The 16857-nt window shown below is 40.0% G+C and overlaps 3 protein-coding genes across 5 annotated transcripts in view; 1 reads left to right on the top strand and 2 right to left on the bottom strand.

Annotated features, from left to right (window-relative positions):
• Positions 1–1673: 1673 nt before the first annotated feature.
• LOC119722545 lies at positions 1674–4818 on the top strand. The gene is made up of 2 exons (XM_038192733.1): positions 1674–4001; positions 4311–4818. Exons 1-2 carry the CDS (start codon positions 2109–2111, stop codon positions 4689–4691), a joined length of 2274 nt encoding a protein of 757 aa, XP_038048661.1. The 5' UTR covers positions 1674–2108; the 3' UTR covers positions 4692–4818.
• A 3156-nt stretch (positions 4819–7974) lies between these two features.
• LOC119722544 (gastrula zinc finger protein XlCGF7.1-like) lies at positions 7975–12481 on the bottom strand. 2 transcript variants are annotated; one of them, XM_038192731.1, is made up of 3 exons: positions 12346–12481; positions 10152–10371; positions 7975–9757 (listed from the first exon to the last, which is right to left on the bottom strand). In XM_038192731.1, the coding sequence occupies exons 2-3, from the start codon at positions 10357–10359 to the stop codon at positions 8991–8993; spliced, it is 975 nt and encodes a 324-aa protein (XP_038048659.1). In that variant the 5' UTR covers positions 10360–10371; positions 12346–12481; the 3' UTR covers positions 7975–8990. The 2 variants fall into 2 exon arrangements, with proteins under 2 accessions (XP_038048659.1, XP_038048660.1); XM_038192732.1 differs by having other exon boundaries at positions 10152–10393; positions 12346–12464.
• A 724-nt stretch (positions 12482–13205) lies between these two features.
• The window catches only part of LOC119722542 (AP-3 complex subunit delta-1-like), a 28072-nt gene continuing 24420 nt past the window's right edge, over positions 13206–16857 (bottom strand). For both annotated transcript variants that reach the window (XM_038192728.1, XM_038192729.1), the window contains exon 31: positions 13206–16668. In XM_038192728.1, coding sequence (XP_038048656.1) covers positions 16573–16668 — 96 coding nt within the window. In that variant the 3' untranslated portion in view covers positions 13206–16572. The remainder of the gene's footprint in view (positions 16669–16857) is intronic.

The raw sequence follows: 16857 nt of genomic DNA, 5'->3' as shown, positions 1-16857 counted from the left end.
CACGGAGGCCCCCTTCAGTGGCGAAAGCATTGTTGCTTTGTACAGCGGTGTAGACAATGGTTTCTCCATGGAAGGGGGGCTCTTGTGAATGTACAGTAACCACATGCTTAGATTTGTCTATAGTTATAAATCGGAGGATAATAGTGGCCGGACGGGTTTGTGAAATCGATTTAGTCGCCTAAACCAAATTTCACTAACTAGACTTGTTGAAAACCATTTAATTCTGATGGTCACACTTGCAGGTTCGAGTTACTTTTACTACTTCAAAATTGGCTATCAAACGGAGACGTACCGCCTGCAATTTATTCTTATAATGCCGTATAACCAAGCTTCAGGTATTAATTTTATTTATTCCAAACAAACTTTGAAACCTGATCGGATTTGTCAAGTTTTGATTGCAAGGTAATTAAAAAAAATACCGGAACTTCCTTTCTTTCTGTTAAATGCTTTCCCGCTTTTATGACCACTTCAACACAGTTCTGTCAACTTTACATAATGTTGGATTTTATAAAAAAATAATGTAAACGTTCTTATTTTCACGACTTTTTTTTAATACTGCCTTCAAAACGTGCAACAAATGGCGAATTTAATCGACCGATTTTAAATTCAAAATTGAACACAAAAAAGTTGCAATTTGATGGCCCTTACACGAAGGAGAAAACATACACAGCTATGTCAAATCCTGCCTGTTCCGACGAGTTAATTTGATTGCACCAATTGCAAGTACATGATAGAATTCAACCACATCGAAATCCGACAGGCGACAGCTAGCATTTAAAGCAAACTAATGAAGTTCTGTGCGGTCTATCGTGCAAAATGTATTGTAAACAATTGTTATCACAGCACAAACTTAATGGGGCAATTGCAGTTAAATAAAGCGTTATGTTATAGCTTCTGTTTATGTGTATCAAAAGGCGCGCCTGATACAGGGTGAGTAAAAAAAAAGCGCAACCTAAACCAAAAATTAATATTTAAAAAATATGTAGCACCAAACGTGCAAAATAATGACTGGAAAGCCAATTTCATCAGCTACTTGTAGACAACAAATACTGGAATTGCTCAATCCGTTCAAAGAATATCTCCATTTAAACACAATGACCCTCAAAACCTAGCTCTTTCGTCCAAAAACGAGAGTTTATTGTGTATTCTGACCGTTTGGAAAAACACAGACAATGACACAGAATACTTGTTGCATTGTCAACAAGTAAATAGAGTGCTTTATAAAATCCACTTTTTTAAAGACGGGCCTTCAAAGGACTTCATGTATTAACTTTCAAACTGAGGTTTTATCGACGGTGATGTTTGAAGACAAATCTTGAAATCACATTTTTGGACGAAAAAGGGTTTAGGGTCATGGTGTTTATAAATGGTTATATTCTTTGAACGGATTGAGCAATTTCAGTATTTTTTCATCTAAAAGTATAGCTTATGAAATTGGCTTTCAAGTCATTATTTTGTTAGGTGCTACATTTTTTTTAATATGGAATATATTTTGGGGGGATTTGGGTTCTTTCGACGCGACGCACTGCCACGAAATGCGACGTGCTTCGTTTTTAATAATTATTGTAACCGATGCACCAGACGGTAAACGACTACAAAGAGGAAACGGCGACCATCGTATCACATGCGGTTTCCTATATTAAACTTTTCTTGGGTTTCTGTGATTTTTGCCCAGCCCAAAACTAAACATTAAATAAATTATACCAAAGTGTTAGAATGATAGTATGTTATGATATATTTTCTTTGCTCTACCAGCATCACCTTCTCGTATACCAGAGAGGTGTCCTGAACAAGCCACCCACTGTCAACCGGAGAATTGCTCAGATCGGGTACCTGCCACAGGTCGTGAGCCGCCGACGAGGAGATATAACTGCAGATGCGATAAACGCTGCAGTCTATATGGCGACTGTTGTGTCGACTACTGGGATCACTGCGTCAACGAGACGGCTCCTCCAGTGACGAGATCAGAGTACATCCCTTTCTTTGAATGCATCACTCTATTGGCGCCCTTTAAAAAAGCCTTAGAGAGTTATTTTGCTGTTGCAAGATGTCCTCCCGACTGGCCTCAAGATGACATTCGACAGAACTGCGAGGACGAGACACTAGCGATGTCTCAGAAACTACTGACATTTCCTGTCACCGGTCCAGACGAGATAGTCTTCAAGAACGTGTTCTGTACGATTTGCCATCACATACCAGTATATCAGCTCGTACCGTGGTCTATCAGGCTGTGGGACTGTAAAGATTCATATTCGATGGCCTCGTGTTTTGAGTTTAAATTATATCCTCCACCATCTCTTAGCAGTGATTTGCATCTCTGTTATACAGACATTGTCGATACTTGCCCGCCGAACACTACAGAATCCCAAAGCACTTTTTGTCAGAATCATACCTCTTTAGTTTTTGACATCGAAGGGGGTCCAGCCTACAAAAATGTCTACTGTTCACATTGTCACGGCCTTTCCCATAGAAATCTCAAATGCAAATTATTTGGACAAAACCGTCTGGATCCCCAGTTTTCGATTCTTCTTCTGTTTGATTTCACAGAGAGAAGGGTTGTTTCCGATATTTCGGGGGAGAGTTTAGGAGACTGCAGCCAATGGCAGATATATGATCCATTCCAAGATGGATGCAGAAACCTTAGTTGTCCAGTCGGTATGACGATTCAATCTGGCCGGTGTGTAGAAGCCTTGCTCCCCCGCAGTGCTTGGACCGACGGTATCACTGGTGACTGTTTCCAACAATTACTTTCCTCCGGAGGAATCGCAAACTACACGAGGGATAACTTTACAACACTTGTGAAGGTTTCCCAGCAAAGCGGTGTGATGAGCGAGCAGTATTACGTGAGGCAACATTTTTCTGTAGCGAAGCGCGTTCAAGACGCTCTCAACAGCTTTGCCGATGATGTGTCGACTTCTTATCCGTGCAATTCAACCAGACTGATTCTTGTAGTCTCATCTCAAGCCAACACCAAGTCAAAGTTTCCTATCTGCCAAGGCTTCACCCTGCATGGCGTCCAACTCGGTGATATCGACCTCAATAATGATCTCTACGTCACAAAAGATGGACATGAGTACAGTGGGTTAGACTTCATGCACGTTACAGTCTATGAGTTCGTATCTGGTAATGGCAGTAGTAGTAAGGAAACGTACCTCAGGCTGTGTGACCCATTTGTAGACAAAAAATGTCCGGTTCTATCTTTCAACAGAAGTGAGTTTCTTGTTGAAAAGGCTGATGATGATGATGATGTCTTTGCTCATAAGGCTTCTGGGCAGACATTCCAAGCTGATGACGTCTGGCAGTTGCCTGATGGTTCTCTTCGAGTCTGTAACTTTCTCTCTCCAATCACCCCGGATAATTATCCAGCTTGGATGACAACTCTGTCAGATTTCAGTTTTGCAGGTAGTGGGCTTTCTCTCGTCTGCTTGATCCTAGCCTTTGCCACTTATGTTGTGTTCCCGGCTGTGCGAAATCAGCCTGGAAAAATCATCATGAATCTGATGGTGGCGCTAATTCTGGCCCAAGTCTCCCTAATGATTGGCAAGATGTCCACACACTGGCTGTGCGTCTTGAGGGCAACAAGTCTGCATTTCTCCTGGCTTGCCACCTTTTCGTGGATGAGTGTCTTGGCTACTGACTTGGCACTAAACATCCAGTCCAAAACGGTGCCACGACGGCGAGATGAATCAAACAATTCTAAGGTCTTGAAGCTCGGTCTAGTTGCCTGGGGTCTCCCCGCTGTCTTTGTATCTGTCTGCTTCTTGGTATCTAAGATGGGTCCGCATCAGTCCCGGGTGTGGCTTGAGTACGGTGGAAGCAGCTGTTGGATCGCGGACCCTCTGCATTCCTTGTTTGTCTTCGGTATTCCTGTTGCTGTGCTTCTAACGGTCAACTGCGTGCTGCTTGCATATATGATCTATGCCGTCTTGTCAAATCGCAAGAGACTGGTTGCTCTACAGATGGCAAGAAGTGCAAGAAACGATCTGCTGTTGTGTTCCAAGGTAAGTTGTTGACCTACCATTTACTATCGTGGTAACTTGCATTTTTAGTTGAGCCAAAAAGAAGCCTGCAGCTGCTGATCTGCTTAAATTTCACCGATTAACAAACTTATTGGGAGATGATCATTTTTAGAACCGCATTCGTGACTGGTATGAAACGTCAAAGATGTTTTTGGCAAATATTTTCCTCAAAAAGGGACACAATTCTGGCACCCCCGGTAAATTGTGAAAAGAGGAGCCTCCTATATCACTCTCTCCCTTGCTCCGCCCCAGAATCACTCTCATTTAAAATATCTTATTTCTATCCTGAAGCTCGTGATGGTGACTGGGGCGACCTGGTCGCTTTTGTTTGCCGCCAATGTAGCCAAGAGCGCAGAATTCTGGTACGTCGCAGTCTTGGTCAACTCCCTGCAGGGCGCCCTCATCGGCCTGATGTTCCTACTGAAGGGCAGCGTGAGAAGACTGTGGCAGGAAAAACTACAGAATTACTGGAGTAAACACTGCGTCTGTTGCCGCTCTCGCAAACCCGGGGAATCAAGTCGGCCAACATCAGCGACGTCTCGAGATCAACCAGCTACGTCAAGTGGTAGGCGTCTACGATCCAACATCGTAGTTCCACTAAATGTCCATGATCAGGTAAATGGCAATGTTGATTTGCTGGCATCCTCCACTAATCCAGGCAACCGAGATTAGAAACAACAGTTTAAGTTAAAGCAGTGTACATGGGCGTCACCAGGATTTTTTCTAGGGGGGAAGCACATTTCCCCAAAACATCCTTGTTCTTTCTCTTGCATGTTCTCAATTTACCATTTTTTCGAGGGTGGGCGGGGGACTTTACCACCCCCACCCCCATTGACACCCCTGCAGTCGCCCATTTTATTAAATGTGTATTTAATTAATAGTAAATGTGACTTCTCACCTATTTTTATGTTTCAGGGGGCAACACCCCCCCCCACCCCCTTTGCCCTATACTGGCGATGCACATGGCACTGTGAAGACTTATCTGACGATTAAAATTAATCCACATTTAGGCGTAGTATACTGAGATGACACGCAGCCCATGCGCTCTTAATTGTGGGAGCTAACTTATGTGGTACTCACACACAGTGAACAATGGTACCCCACAAGGCGTCCTTTGTAAAAACGGTACCCAGAAGTGAAATTCTAAAGAAGAGGGATAAAGGGAAAACAATGCAAAGTACCCTGCTAGGCCTCAGGTTTAGAGCAAGTGGTACGCGCGTACTCCTCCGCTCCGAGTATCCACTCCAAGTTATAAGGACGAACAGGCCACAAAACAAGCTTTAAAATGTTGAAGCTATTACGAATACATTTTCGACTATATCTTGCCAGAATTAGTGACAAAAATTAATGCCGTGAATTATTAAACTGATTTACTTCTTGTTTTTAACTGCCGTTACGGAGAGGGCGTGTGAACAGTCCCGATGCTTCGGTCAATGGTCGAAGAAACACGATGATATTAGCTTTAATAGGATTACCTTCGTGTTGCACAAACCTATGGATGTTTAGACATATTGAAATGTTATGTATTAATAATATTTCATTGTATAAATCGCATTTGTTAAAGGCCAGTCTGGTATAACAGTACCTGATAAAATAAGCAGTTGTTTAGTCCTATTTGACGTGACGTGAACCGATATTATGTAGAAGTGGAGTTTTAAACGTGTTATTGTGTAATGTTAAGTAAACTATAACACCATTTTATGAATAATTCATAACACACTTACTGCGCAATATAGCACTGTGCCAGGCGCGGTTCTACGGGGGGGCTAGCCCCCCCCCCCAAAAAAATAAATGCCTTAAAAAAAAATTGCATTAGCAAAAAGAAGGATTGTGATTTACATGCGAACAGTGTCCCCCTAAAGAAGAAATAGCCGTGACAAGGGTGCATTAGTTAATATAGTGTGAATTAGTTTAGGATTTTATTGGCGCTGCCCATTGAAAATATGGCATGAGCCCCCCCCCCCCCCCCCCCCCCCCCCATTGATTTTCGGAGGCCTAAGTGTCAGGAAAAAATAACCGGTCCACATTTCAGCACGCCTCCCTGAAAAATTCTGGATCCACCGTGCTAGCCCCCCCCCCCCAAAAAAAAAAAAACATTTGTTCTAGAACCGCGCCTGCACTGTTATGTGCTGTATCTATTATAGGCCCTAGTTTCGAGAAAAGGGGTTGGCTCTCGACTCAATTAGATCTACATGTATATCCATTTTAAGACAACCGAAAATAGGAGCCATCGCTGTATTGTGAAGTAGTTTGAAATGTCGTTGATTCAATCAGACGTTGTCACTTTGATCTGTCGCTGAATTGTCCAAACAATATTATTGTGTCCAGATCATTAGGAGTGTCCGTCTTTGTAAAATGTTGTCGTGATCAATTGACCACTGTGCAGTGATGCGTGATTGAAATTCAATGAAACTCACAGGGTTTAGGCCAAGTATAAGGAGTATCCACAATGCAAAAACTGTAGTGTTGATTTAACACCATTCGGTATCTATATAGGGCAACACCAGTAAAAATTAACACCAGATGGTCATATATAGATACCAATGGTTTAAATTTAACTCTGCAGTTTTTGCAGTGCGCACAATCAATAAAATATCAAAACTGAGTTCATGGTTTTGTAGTTATTTCAAAAAAAGTCAGACGGACACTTGCTTTGGGAGGGGGGGGGGGGGAAACTGTATAAAAACTGCCCAATTGTGTTCGCAATAAAAACATGCCACGGTGACTTCGCAATCTAATACTTTTAAAGTGTGTTTTCAAGTTATGATTACTCGTAAAAATCGTTCTTACATAATCAAGGAAATATATACATTGATTTGCACTGGATCACTTTAATCCGACAGAATTCAAGAATATTCAAATGGCAAACGCATTTCTTTGTTTTAGCTTGCAACTGCTACTTTGATCGACATGTTCAATGTTCGGGGAAAAATACAGGCCCACTGAATCAAGGATTAATTGAGAGAAAACAGTTACCATGAATGTGGAAACGTTTTAAGGTTTGATATTTGAAGGTTTTATTTTGGGTGTCGTATTTTTTTATGTATAAGTGTACATAAAGCTGTTTTCTTTCAATTAGAATTAACTTTGTTTTTAATTTGAAAAATATGTTTATACCGATATAACTATGGATGTTATTTTTTATTATTATTATTTATTGCACAGCGCTTTGTGGATTGCATTGGAAGTCGCTGTAAGTTTTTAAGTGTGATTATTATTATTATCAAATCCGCCGCTCAGACCGCCATATAATGATGAATTCACATTAAATTAAATGATACTTCATTTTCAGAATGTAAAATCATAGAGCAAGGTAAAATCCACGTTATACGTTTTCTCCGGCGGTATATATCGGTAATAAGCTCCCATTATGGACGTCAGGTATTACGTATACGAAGCTTGTTGTAAACACCAGCTGGCTACAGTTGTATCCAATTTACGTAGCAATTCCGCGAGGATTTGATGATGCAAAACATTGGAACTTGGGAATACAGGGGGTGATAAACATCTAATTCCATGCCACCTGTTGGCGTAAGCTTTCACATAATTAGCCCGTGATTGCGTTTCTCAAATCCGGCGGGGAAAAAAGATGTGTTCCTTGCTCGAATCAGCCAGATCTCAAGGCCTCCGCAATTATAATGTGATACTAGCATAAATCCATTGCTAACTAAAAAATAAAAACAAGCTAAAACAGACAGGATTTGTCATAAGTTGTCTCGAAATAAGTCACTAACGTGTGACCTATCAAACCATGCGACATATGCAAAACATGCATCATGGACTCTACAAATCATAATGTACTGAGAACGTAAATGTTTGGCTTTTGGGGACAAATTTCAGACTTGTAGGGCCTATTGGTACTTTCGGCTAATTTTGTTCTTCATGCTCAAAGATCGCTATTGATTTGACTTAAACAAAAACACCAAATAAAGCAAGGACTATTAAAGTATGCAACTGAAGTAAATGTACATTGTCGGAAAAGACTTTATTTTTTATTTGTATTTTCATATTGTTGTCAGAAAACAAACCAAAAACAACCAAAGTCCTACATCGATATTTATTTCAGTGTATTCATTATTTACATGTACACCAACCGATACAGTAAATTTTTTATAAGAATTGCGATAAAATTGTTTGCTATAAAACTATGTCATGGTATAAAGGCACTTCCAATGCTAACGACCTTAACGTTCAGTATTTCAAATTCTAAAGTTTCAAAGTAAAAAAAAATACATTTAGTTTAAATATTCACGAGTAGCACACTAATTTTTCATGACCACAAATGCTCATAACATTGTAATAGTAAAAAATACTACACTTATACAATATTGTGTGATGACACAATTAACACTGCACGCGTGTACGTGTGCAAAGCGCTAGCTGACCTTCACTGGGGGCTATTCCACTATCAACAATGGGTACTTCACTGGGGGGGGGGGGGCTATTCCATTACCAATAATGGGATAAATAATAGCACAGTTTTTTCTACATTTCTTACTATAATTCCGTCCACATTAAAAAATGTGCGTTCAACATGTGAGTGTACGTGTGGGTTCAACCTGTAAAAACAACACCATTGAATCGCGTGCATTGTTTGCACAAGAAGTTCTCAAAAATGCTGCAAAAAGCAACCAATACCAGCGGCCAAGCAATTTGCCCTTCCTGAACATGCACATTTTAGACGGGCACTGCACTAGTACAATATAATGCAGAAAAAAAAGGCACATTGAAAGGTCTTTCTGTCATTAACATTTCTGTGGACCTATTTTGTTTCTATAGGCCTAATACTTATAATTTTTAAACAAAACTTGTTAGAAATAAATTTGGCATGAACAAAGAGAGAATAATGCTATATTTTACATAAATGTAAGATATCTTGGACAAGCTGGAATCCTGAAAAAAATGTCTTTACCATGAGAACATGTTACTCTAAAATACTGATCTTACTCTGAAAATTTACCGTAGTCATTCTCATTTCGAACGCTTGGATTTTTTTGATTTACTGTTACTTTGCAAATGAACTTTTTTATGATTTTTCAAATGATCTCCACGAGTAAATGACTTGTCACACACATCACACTTAAAAGGCCGCTCATTTGTATGAATTCTCTCATGAATTGTTCGATAAGAACTCCTTATAAAGGACATCCCACAAAACTGACACACATAGGGCCTACAGTTGAGGTGTATAGCCTCGTGGCTCTGTAGGTTGAAAAACGTTTTGAACGTCTTGACACAAAACTGGCAAGCATGTGGGCGTATGTTGCTGTGGATGATTTTCTTGTGTTGGTACAATGTTTTAGCTTGCTGGAATGACTTGTTGCACTTGTCACAAGTGAACGGTCGATGACTGCGATCAATAGTGTGAAGTTTCACATGTCTAGCCAGATTCCGCTTCAGCGAAAACGTCTTCCCACACTGGTCACACATGAAATCGGTAGCTGAAGCGAAATGACACTCTTCATGTCGCCGTAGGTTGGTTTTGAAACTGAAAACTTGCCCACATTCCCTACAAGGGTAACTCCCAGTCCCTCGACGTAAAGCTCCCTTCTTTTTACGACCTGATTTTGTTCTGCATTCCTCCTTAGAGTTCTGGGCTGACTTTGTGGGTTTTGTTCCATTTAAATCAGTACTGACTTTTCTTTTGGTGCGGCTTGACTGCTCTTGCTTAAACCCATTCTTGGAATGTGAAGCAGTTTGGGAGTTTGAACACTTTTGGCTTGGTATGCGGGGCACAACTTAAAAACAAAAGAAAAGAAAAAATAATGAGACCACTGTGGACAAAGAGGCAAGAGAGCTGTAATCAGTTGCAGTAAAATAGCTTGCTTAAGGACACAAGCACTCACTAAGTCCCATACATGGCTTCCAACCAATATGACAACATCGAGTTTATTAAACCTCTCTCAGATTACTAAAGAAAACTATCAGGAGGTGAAGAGAATTTTGCAGGAAGTAGCAACACAACATGGCATCTTATTTATACAAACTCGAATCTCTATAGACTTTGTACACAACCAAAGAAGTGGCGTCAAGATACTACATTCTTTCCGAGGATTCACCTGGGCAAGTTCTTGTTGGGGTTGACATTTGAAAAGAAAATTAGGGGGCATTGAAGGAAGCTTCTGAGCTTACCTTTAATTTTCAGGACAGACCTGCTGAGCCGTTTTTGTTTCTTAGGGAGAGGCTTCATGGCTACGGCTACTCCGCTGGTCCTTGCACATCCATAGGAGTAACTGGGTTTATCTGCACAAGAAATCTCAGCCACATCTTCATGCAATTCCCTCTGGAGTCTCTCCAACGTGGCTTCAACGTCTTCACCATCGTCATCAATCAAGTCCATCTCTTCTCATCACTGGAAATGTACAAAGGGTAGTCTACAATATTGATAATGGTATAGTTTAGGACACCTCGTATGTTTGACAACTTCCATTCATAAATCAAAAGCCTGCCCTCTTTATGCAAAATTAAGGTAGATGATATTCAACATGGTATCTTAGCGAATTATTGAGATGATTCCAACCACATAAACAATAAACATGATAAACATGATAAACATGATAACGTGACTTTTCCTGCTTTGTGCTTGAGTTTAGGCCCAGCTAGCCCGACTGCGTCTGGCCGTACAGTACTATCGCAAGCTCTGTAGTACGGCCAGACGCCCGATGCTTCCAAAAAGACTGAATTTTTTTGGCCGCCGATGTAGCGATTTTGCTACATCTTTCGATCGCGATTATCTTTTCATCCAGGACACAAATTTCCAAAGTTAAGGTTCGTAGTCGTAGAGCAACTCATACCTTTTCGAAAAAAACGTTCTTTGGTCTCAATATTTTCATCCATCTGGCCACAAGACGAATTTCAGTCATCAGATTCCACAAATATCGTCCCCCATGCGATCCCCCATGCGATTTCAAAATGGCGGCCGCGCTGTAATGTATGCATTAGGCGAGCGCGCTTGGGTAAGATAATGAATATGCATCATAGTTTATGACGTATGTCGGACACTCAGCGCGGCTGGCCATACAAACACGAGGTCATGAACTAAATAATGCATATTCATTATCTTGCCCAAGCGCGCTCGCATAATGCATACATTACAGCGCGGCCGCCATTTTGAAATCGCATGGGGGATCGCATGGGGGACGATATTTGTGGAATCTGATGACTGAAATTCGTCTTGTGGCCAGATGGATGAAAATATTGAGACCAAAGAACGTTTTTTTCGAAAAGGTATGAGTTGCTCTACGACTACGAACCTTAACTTTGGAAATTTGTGTCCTGGATGAAAAGATAATCGCGATCGAAAGATGTAGCAAAATCGCTACATCGGCGGCCAAAAAAATTCAGTCTTTTTGGAAGCATCGGGCGTCTGGCCGTACTACAGAGCTTGCGATAGTACTGTACGGCCAGACGCAGTCGGGCTAAGGCCCAGCATATCATAGCCAAATGTTTAGATATAATGCCTAAGTCCCAAAACATGAAAGTGTCTGTTCATTCTCTTAAATGGAATGGGGTCCTAACTCCTAAACTACACAATTACCGTAAAGAGTATCGGAAAAAATGTTGCAACCTGACGCCATTTTTTACTTCATATATCATCTCAATGAAGGTCAGTCATTGCAAAAATGATAAGACATGAATCTGGGACTGAGAAACATTTCCAAGTTTGTTAGGAAATACTTAAAAAAGTTTCTTGACTCTCCATAGACTTTGTACACAACCGCTAAGTGGCGTCAGGTTGCAACATTTTTGCAACATTTTTGTGGTCAGAGAGAAGGCAATGTGATGTCAGAAACTGATTTCATGTTTTCACTTGGAAACATAAAAACTAAAAAGTAAAAAAACACACAAAAAACTGACTGCACAAGGTTGAAAGTAATGAAACTTGAAGGTCATGAAGGTGGCATTTGCATGACTCTTCTTATCTGCATATTTTACAGTTGAAAAAGTCATATTAAAAAAAGCAGAACGGGTGTATCTATATCTCTGCTTAGAAAAAAATAGATAGGCCCACGGTTATTACATGCTTGGCATGTCACTGTCATGACTGTTGTCACATTTAGAAGATTCGACCTCGACTAGCCCGACTGCGTCTGGCCGTACAGTACTATCGTACTACAGAGCTTGCGATAGTACTGTACGGCCAGACGCAGTCGGGCTAGACCTCGACTTGCCCGGCAAGTATTTTATCACGAATTAGATGCATCAAACCTTAAATAACTATGTAAGAAAAGTGTCATTCAACACATGTTCAACGCGAAGACTTGGAAGTCTGTTCAAGTTCAGGAATAGAACCAAATATGAGTAATTAAAGTAAAACCATAATTACCTCATTTAAAACATTCATCGTATTAAACAGGAAATTTCAATTCCGGCCAGGCAGTCGACAAACTATGCAGGCGCGCGGATACGACGCGATCAGGCAGACTAGTCCCTGGCCCTGGCCCTCGCGCGCCTAGGCATAGGGACGGGGGCCAGTCTGTTAAAGTACGAGATCGAGAGGGGGGCGGGGCAGAACAAGCGGGAAGGGCCAGCACCTGTCAGACAGGGCGGGACTCGTGAAGGGGCGTAGTAAAAGGTAAACGAATTAGGATTCATACATCCTTTAGAATTAAAGGACACATTTCTTGGCTTTGAAACTAAAAGTAAGCAGTGCGTATCCTCAAGTTTTCCCCCCAAAACGGTCATTTTTTTCACAAGAAAAACATATTTTATAGGCTAATTCTTTGAACCAAACGATGTCTTTAGTGCAATGCGAGCAAGTGTGATTCTCTAGAGGGATTCTCATCAGTTTCTAAGATTTTTGCACACATGAAAAAACATAACTGAAAGGGGCAACCTAATATAGCCCAACTGCCTGGCCGTACAGTACTACAAATACAGACCTTGCAATACTACTGTACGGCCAGAGGCAGTCGGGCTAGCCTAATAAAGCGTGTCCCAGATCACCAAAATTTAATTCACTGAAGTCGTTAAATTCATGCATCTGGGGTAATAATGGGGTGAATTTAGGCAATTACCGGGTAATCCTATACAATAGCACTGCCCGGCTCTCTTCACCAGCCAACAACCTGGCTAAGTTACAAGTGATAGTCAGCGAGTCGGTCAGTCAGTCAGACAGTCAGTCGTAATCAAAGATGACTATAGCCTAGCTGGCCCTGTCTGATACCAGGAAAATAAGACAACACATTATCAGTAATACTGATGGCCTTTTTATTTATTTCCCTTTATCGGAAAAAAAACAGAACAGTTAATACGCCAGTATGGATATATCATACACGTTCACGATGATCACAGTTCATACAGTACTCGATATTAAAACAATATGCCATCATTGCATTCACTGGTACTAGTTATTGCACCAATGGATTTAATAATTTAATAATTTAGGTGTTTTCCTTCATTTGTTTCCTGTTTATTCAACAAAAAAATGAACAGATTGTCTCTTCCATTTTCACGTACACGTAGTACCCTAGGATTATCCTTAAAACAACGTAGCTCCAGCATTCTAAATTATCGTAAACTAATGCTACTTTGAATTATTTCACAATGAGTACGCAGGTAAGATACATTTATTATTTTTGGATAAATGCTTTGCTACATAACACCAACAAGCTGCGTCTGTTTTTTCTTAATTACACTTTATAACGTCACAAAAATCTACATGTAAAATCATTAGCGAGGGACGGTTGGTTCTGTGATTCAATTACTGTTTGATAGAAAACAAAATGGCAAACAGACAAAAATCTTAGTCAAGAATAGGATTGGAAGTTGTTTGGTTTTGTCCAAGTCAAACTGATACTGATACGTTATTATCTTGAAAGCTCTGGAAAGTATTGAAAAGATCAAACCATGTCAAATCTTGGCCACAATTTCGATTCCTCGTTCCTTCCCCTCGTTTGCATTTTATCTTGTTTTCCCCGCTTCCGTGCAATCCCGTTGATCGGTGTTCGTGACCCCTGGATTTCAGTTAATAGGATTTCCATCAAAACAGAAGCTATAATGCATTAAATCCTCGTTTCCAAGCTTGCTTTAATACTTTTTTGTTGTTCCGAAACTCAATTGTTAAGTACTCTGCACTGGACAGGTTTCAGCCTAAAAGCTATTAGGGCAGACCACATGTAGATGGAACAAGTACAGCTATAACGTGCATAATAGGAATCAACTTAAGAATTGTCCACAGATTGAAACTAAAGCCTGAATGAAAAACTAAACACAGTATTGTCCACAATACAATTATCTCTCGATAACATCCTATTAGCAAATGTATATGTAACAAGGATTGATCACATGACAATAATCAAACACATTATGGTCAGGGGATTGCAAGCATAATAATGTTACGGCTGGTATTCTACAGGAAATATCTACAACATCAAGTAGATCAGCATATTCATTCAATTTATTTTATATGGAATAATACACGGAAAAAAGTTAGTAATGAAATGAATATTGACAAGAAACTTAATTTTTTCCTGACAACAAATGCAAGAATTTTCCCAGAGACTAACTTAATATCAAGCAATATTTCAAAAGCCAGTTCGAGATGAAATTTCTTTTCCATATTTCATTGCTTGTTCCTAACCCGGCATAAAATACTCAAATTTATTTAAAGACATATTTATTCTAGCTGTGAGACTAATAGATGTTCCACTTTTATCCTTCGACCCCCCCCCCCCCCCCCCGGAAAATTCTGCGGTTTTCAGGAACTTTTCCAGGCTTGATCTGACCAAAAATACAAATTCCCTGATATCTTTCTAGCAACATAAACACACTTCTCAACTTGTTTGCAATTGTTGTTTGCAAATACCATCATTTTATCACACAAAATTGTCATGTTTAGCCAAATAAAACTGATAGGAATGGTTATTATTAGTAAACTGTCCAGACTGTTTGTCCCATTAGTGCAGATGTAGAACTTTCCAAATTGTACCCACTTTTTCTACCCAATGTTTTCCGCATCCAGTTTGTGCATTTTCTTATCCAGCCAAATAACGGTACGCAATCTACTAACGAGATGGCTATTCATTAGGTTATGATACCAAGAAGCTATGGTTGCTGATGAACTCATTAAATTTGCTCCATTTCAATGAAGCTGTCTTTGTGATAGACTCCATGAGAAGGTGTGAAGTTTGGTACTTGATGGTGTGAGACCTCATACGCAGCAGTTATTCATTAACTCTTGGTGTACAAAGGCAACCAATGACAGTATAAGCTCCGTGTGTGGTTGTATCTACCTAACGAGATGGCAATTCGTTAGGTTTTGATACCAAGAAGCTATGGTTGCTGATGAACTCATTAAATTTTCTCCATTTCAATGAAGCTGTCTTTGTGATGATACCGTTCTGTTGTCAATCCAAGCTGTTTCAATGTCTAGCCTCCGTCTCCAGCCTGAACCGCTAACCACCTCAAAAAACCCACGTCTCCAAACCCAAAACCCTCCTCCAATAGTTTCCAGTTGTTTTCCCCATCCTCAAGAACCATTACATAACCCGCTGCTGTTTTCATAATTTCTACATCTTAATATCAAAAAAATGTCTTTGGAATTACTATGTTGTTTATACACATATATATAATATATCTATTAACATTGATATACTGCAGCTCTGTAGCCAAACCAGACCTTACATTCATTTTTTTCTTTTAAAATTAACACAATTTGTTCCATTACACCTGTTACAGACTAGCGTTCCAGAGACGCACCAAACCAAAGAGCATTTGAAGCCTCTACAGTCAGACTAAAGTTTGCTTTCAGACAATTGAACTGTATGTGTAAATTTTCCAAACAACACCAACAGTCGACAATTCAACAATGGGTGTGTATTCGCTTTTAATTGTTACCAACTTTGAACTTCTTTGGATTCTCAGGAATTATTTGGTTTAGCTCCCTCAGGAACGCTTGTCTGCAACGGGCGTTTTCGCCTCATAAACAGATTTGTTATTTCTTTGTAAACGGAAAGGTGACTGGTTTGACAGCACAGAGATTTCATCTAATCCGACAAATATAAAATGATTCTTTTTTTTCTTTCTTCTTTTTTTTCTGACATCAACTGCTAATCTAAGCCTTATCCATAACGGCAACCTTAGAGGGCATTTTTGTACATTCAATATAGTAACAATGCATGAACAACACAGGTGTATTTATGCCCATCACAAGGAACAAAACAACCGCCTACTAAGATGGCTGCCATGCATATGGCTTACAGATCAGTGTCAACATTTGCAACAAATCATTCATTTCGCATTCCTATAACACAAGATATGTTTTGTTTAAAACAAGTCGCAGGACTAAGGTTAAGGGAAGTGTTACATGATTAGGTTCAGTGTCGCATTAATAAGCATGGTTTGTTTTACCATGTGAAGGCTTGTTCATACTCTGATAGCAAACAAGAATGCAAATGTGTGACGTTACGAAAGGTTTTTATGAATTCACAAAATTAATCATCTTTCAACACAGGTATTTTGCAGTCAATGTTTTATGACATCAAATTCACTGAGCATTCGAATTTGCATGAAGTCTGAACCAGCCTTATGTAATAATTTTATGGATAGAATTTTACGCTTCAGTCAGGAATGTCTTGACGTCATCAAGAAGTGAGGATAGGAGACTGGAATCAGAGCTCTTCCCATCCACAGAGATGCTCTTGTTTGGCTGAACAACAATAAACAAAGAGAACACATTTAAATGAAAAGATTCCAAATTTTCTACAGATATACAATTTTTCCTTTCAATGACCTTAATGAATGGGAGGTTTGCGGTAACACCATGTGAATGATATCTCCTTGTGAGTTGTGTGCTTCTGAGAAGAACCAGTTGGTTTCAGAACCACACAACTCACAG

This window comes from Patiria miniata, unplaced genomic scaffold (genome assembly GCF_015706575.1).
Source record: "Patiria miniata isolate m_02_andy unplaced genomic scaffold, ASM1570657v1 HiC_scaffold_15, whole genome shotgun sequence".
Taxonomy (NCBI): Eukaryota; Metazoa; Echinodermata; class Asteroidea; order Valvatida; family Asterinidae; genus Patiria; species Patiria miniata.
This window is presented reverse-complemented; position numbering and strand designations above follow the sequence as displayed.

What these genes read in the sequence shown, in the direction of transcription:
- LOC119722545 (XM_038192733.1), top strand. Translation starts at nt 2,109, where the DNA reads ATGTCTCAGAAACTACTGACATTTCCTGTCACCGGTCCAGACGAGATA. An exon ending in ATCTGCTGTTGTGTTCCAAG is followed by an intron (nt 4,002 to 4,310) that starts GTAAGTTGTTGA and finishes TCTATCCTGAAG; the next exon opens with CTCGTGATGGTGACTGGGGC.
- LOC119722544 (XM_038192731.1), bottom strand. Translation starts at nt 10,359, where the DNA reads ATGGACTTGATTGATGACGATGGTGAAGACGTTGAAGCCACGTTGGAG. An exon ending in GTCTGTCCTGAAAATTAAAG is followed by an intron (nt 9,758 to 10,151) that starts GTAAGCTCAGAA and finishes TTTGTTTTTAAG; the next exon opens with TTGTGCCCCGCATACCAAGC.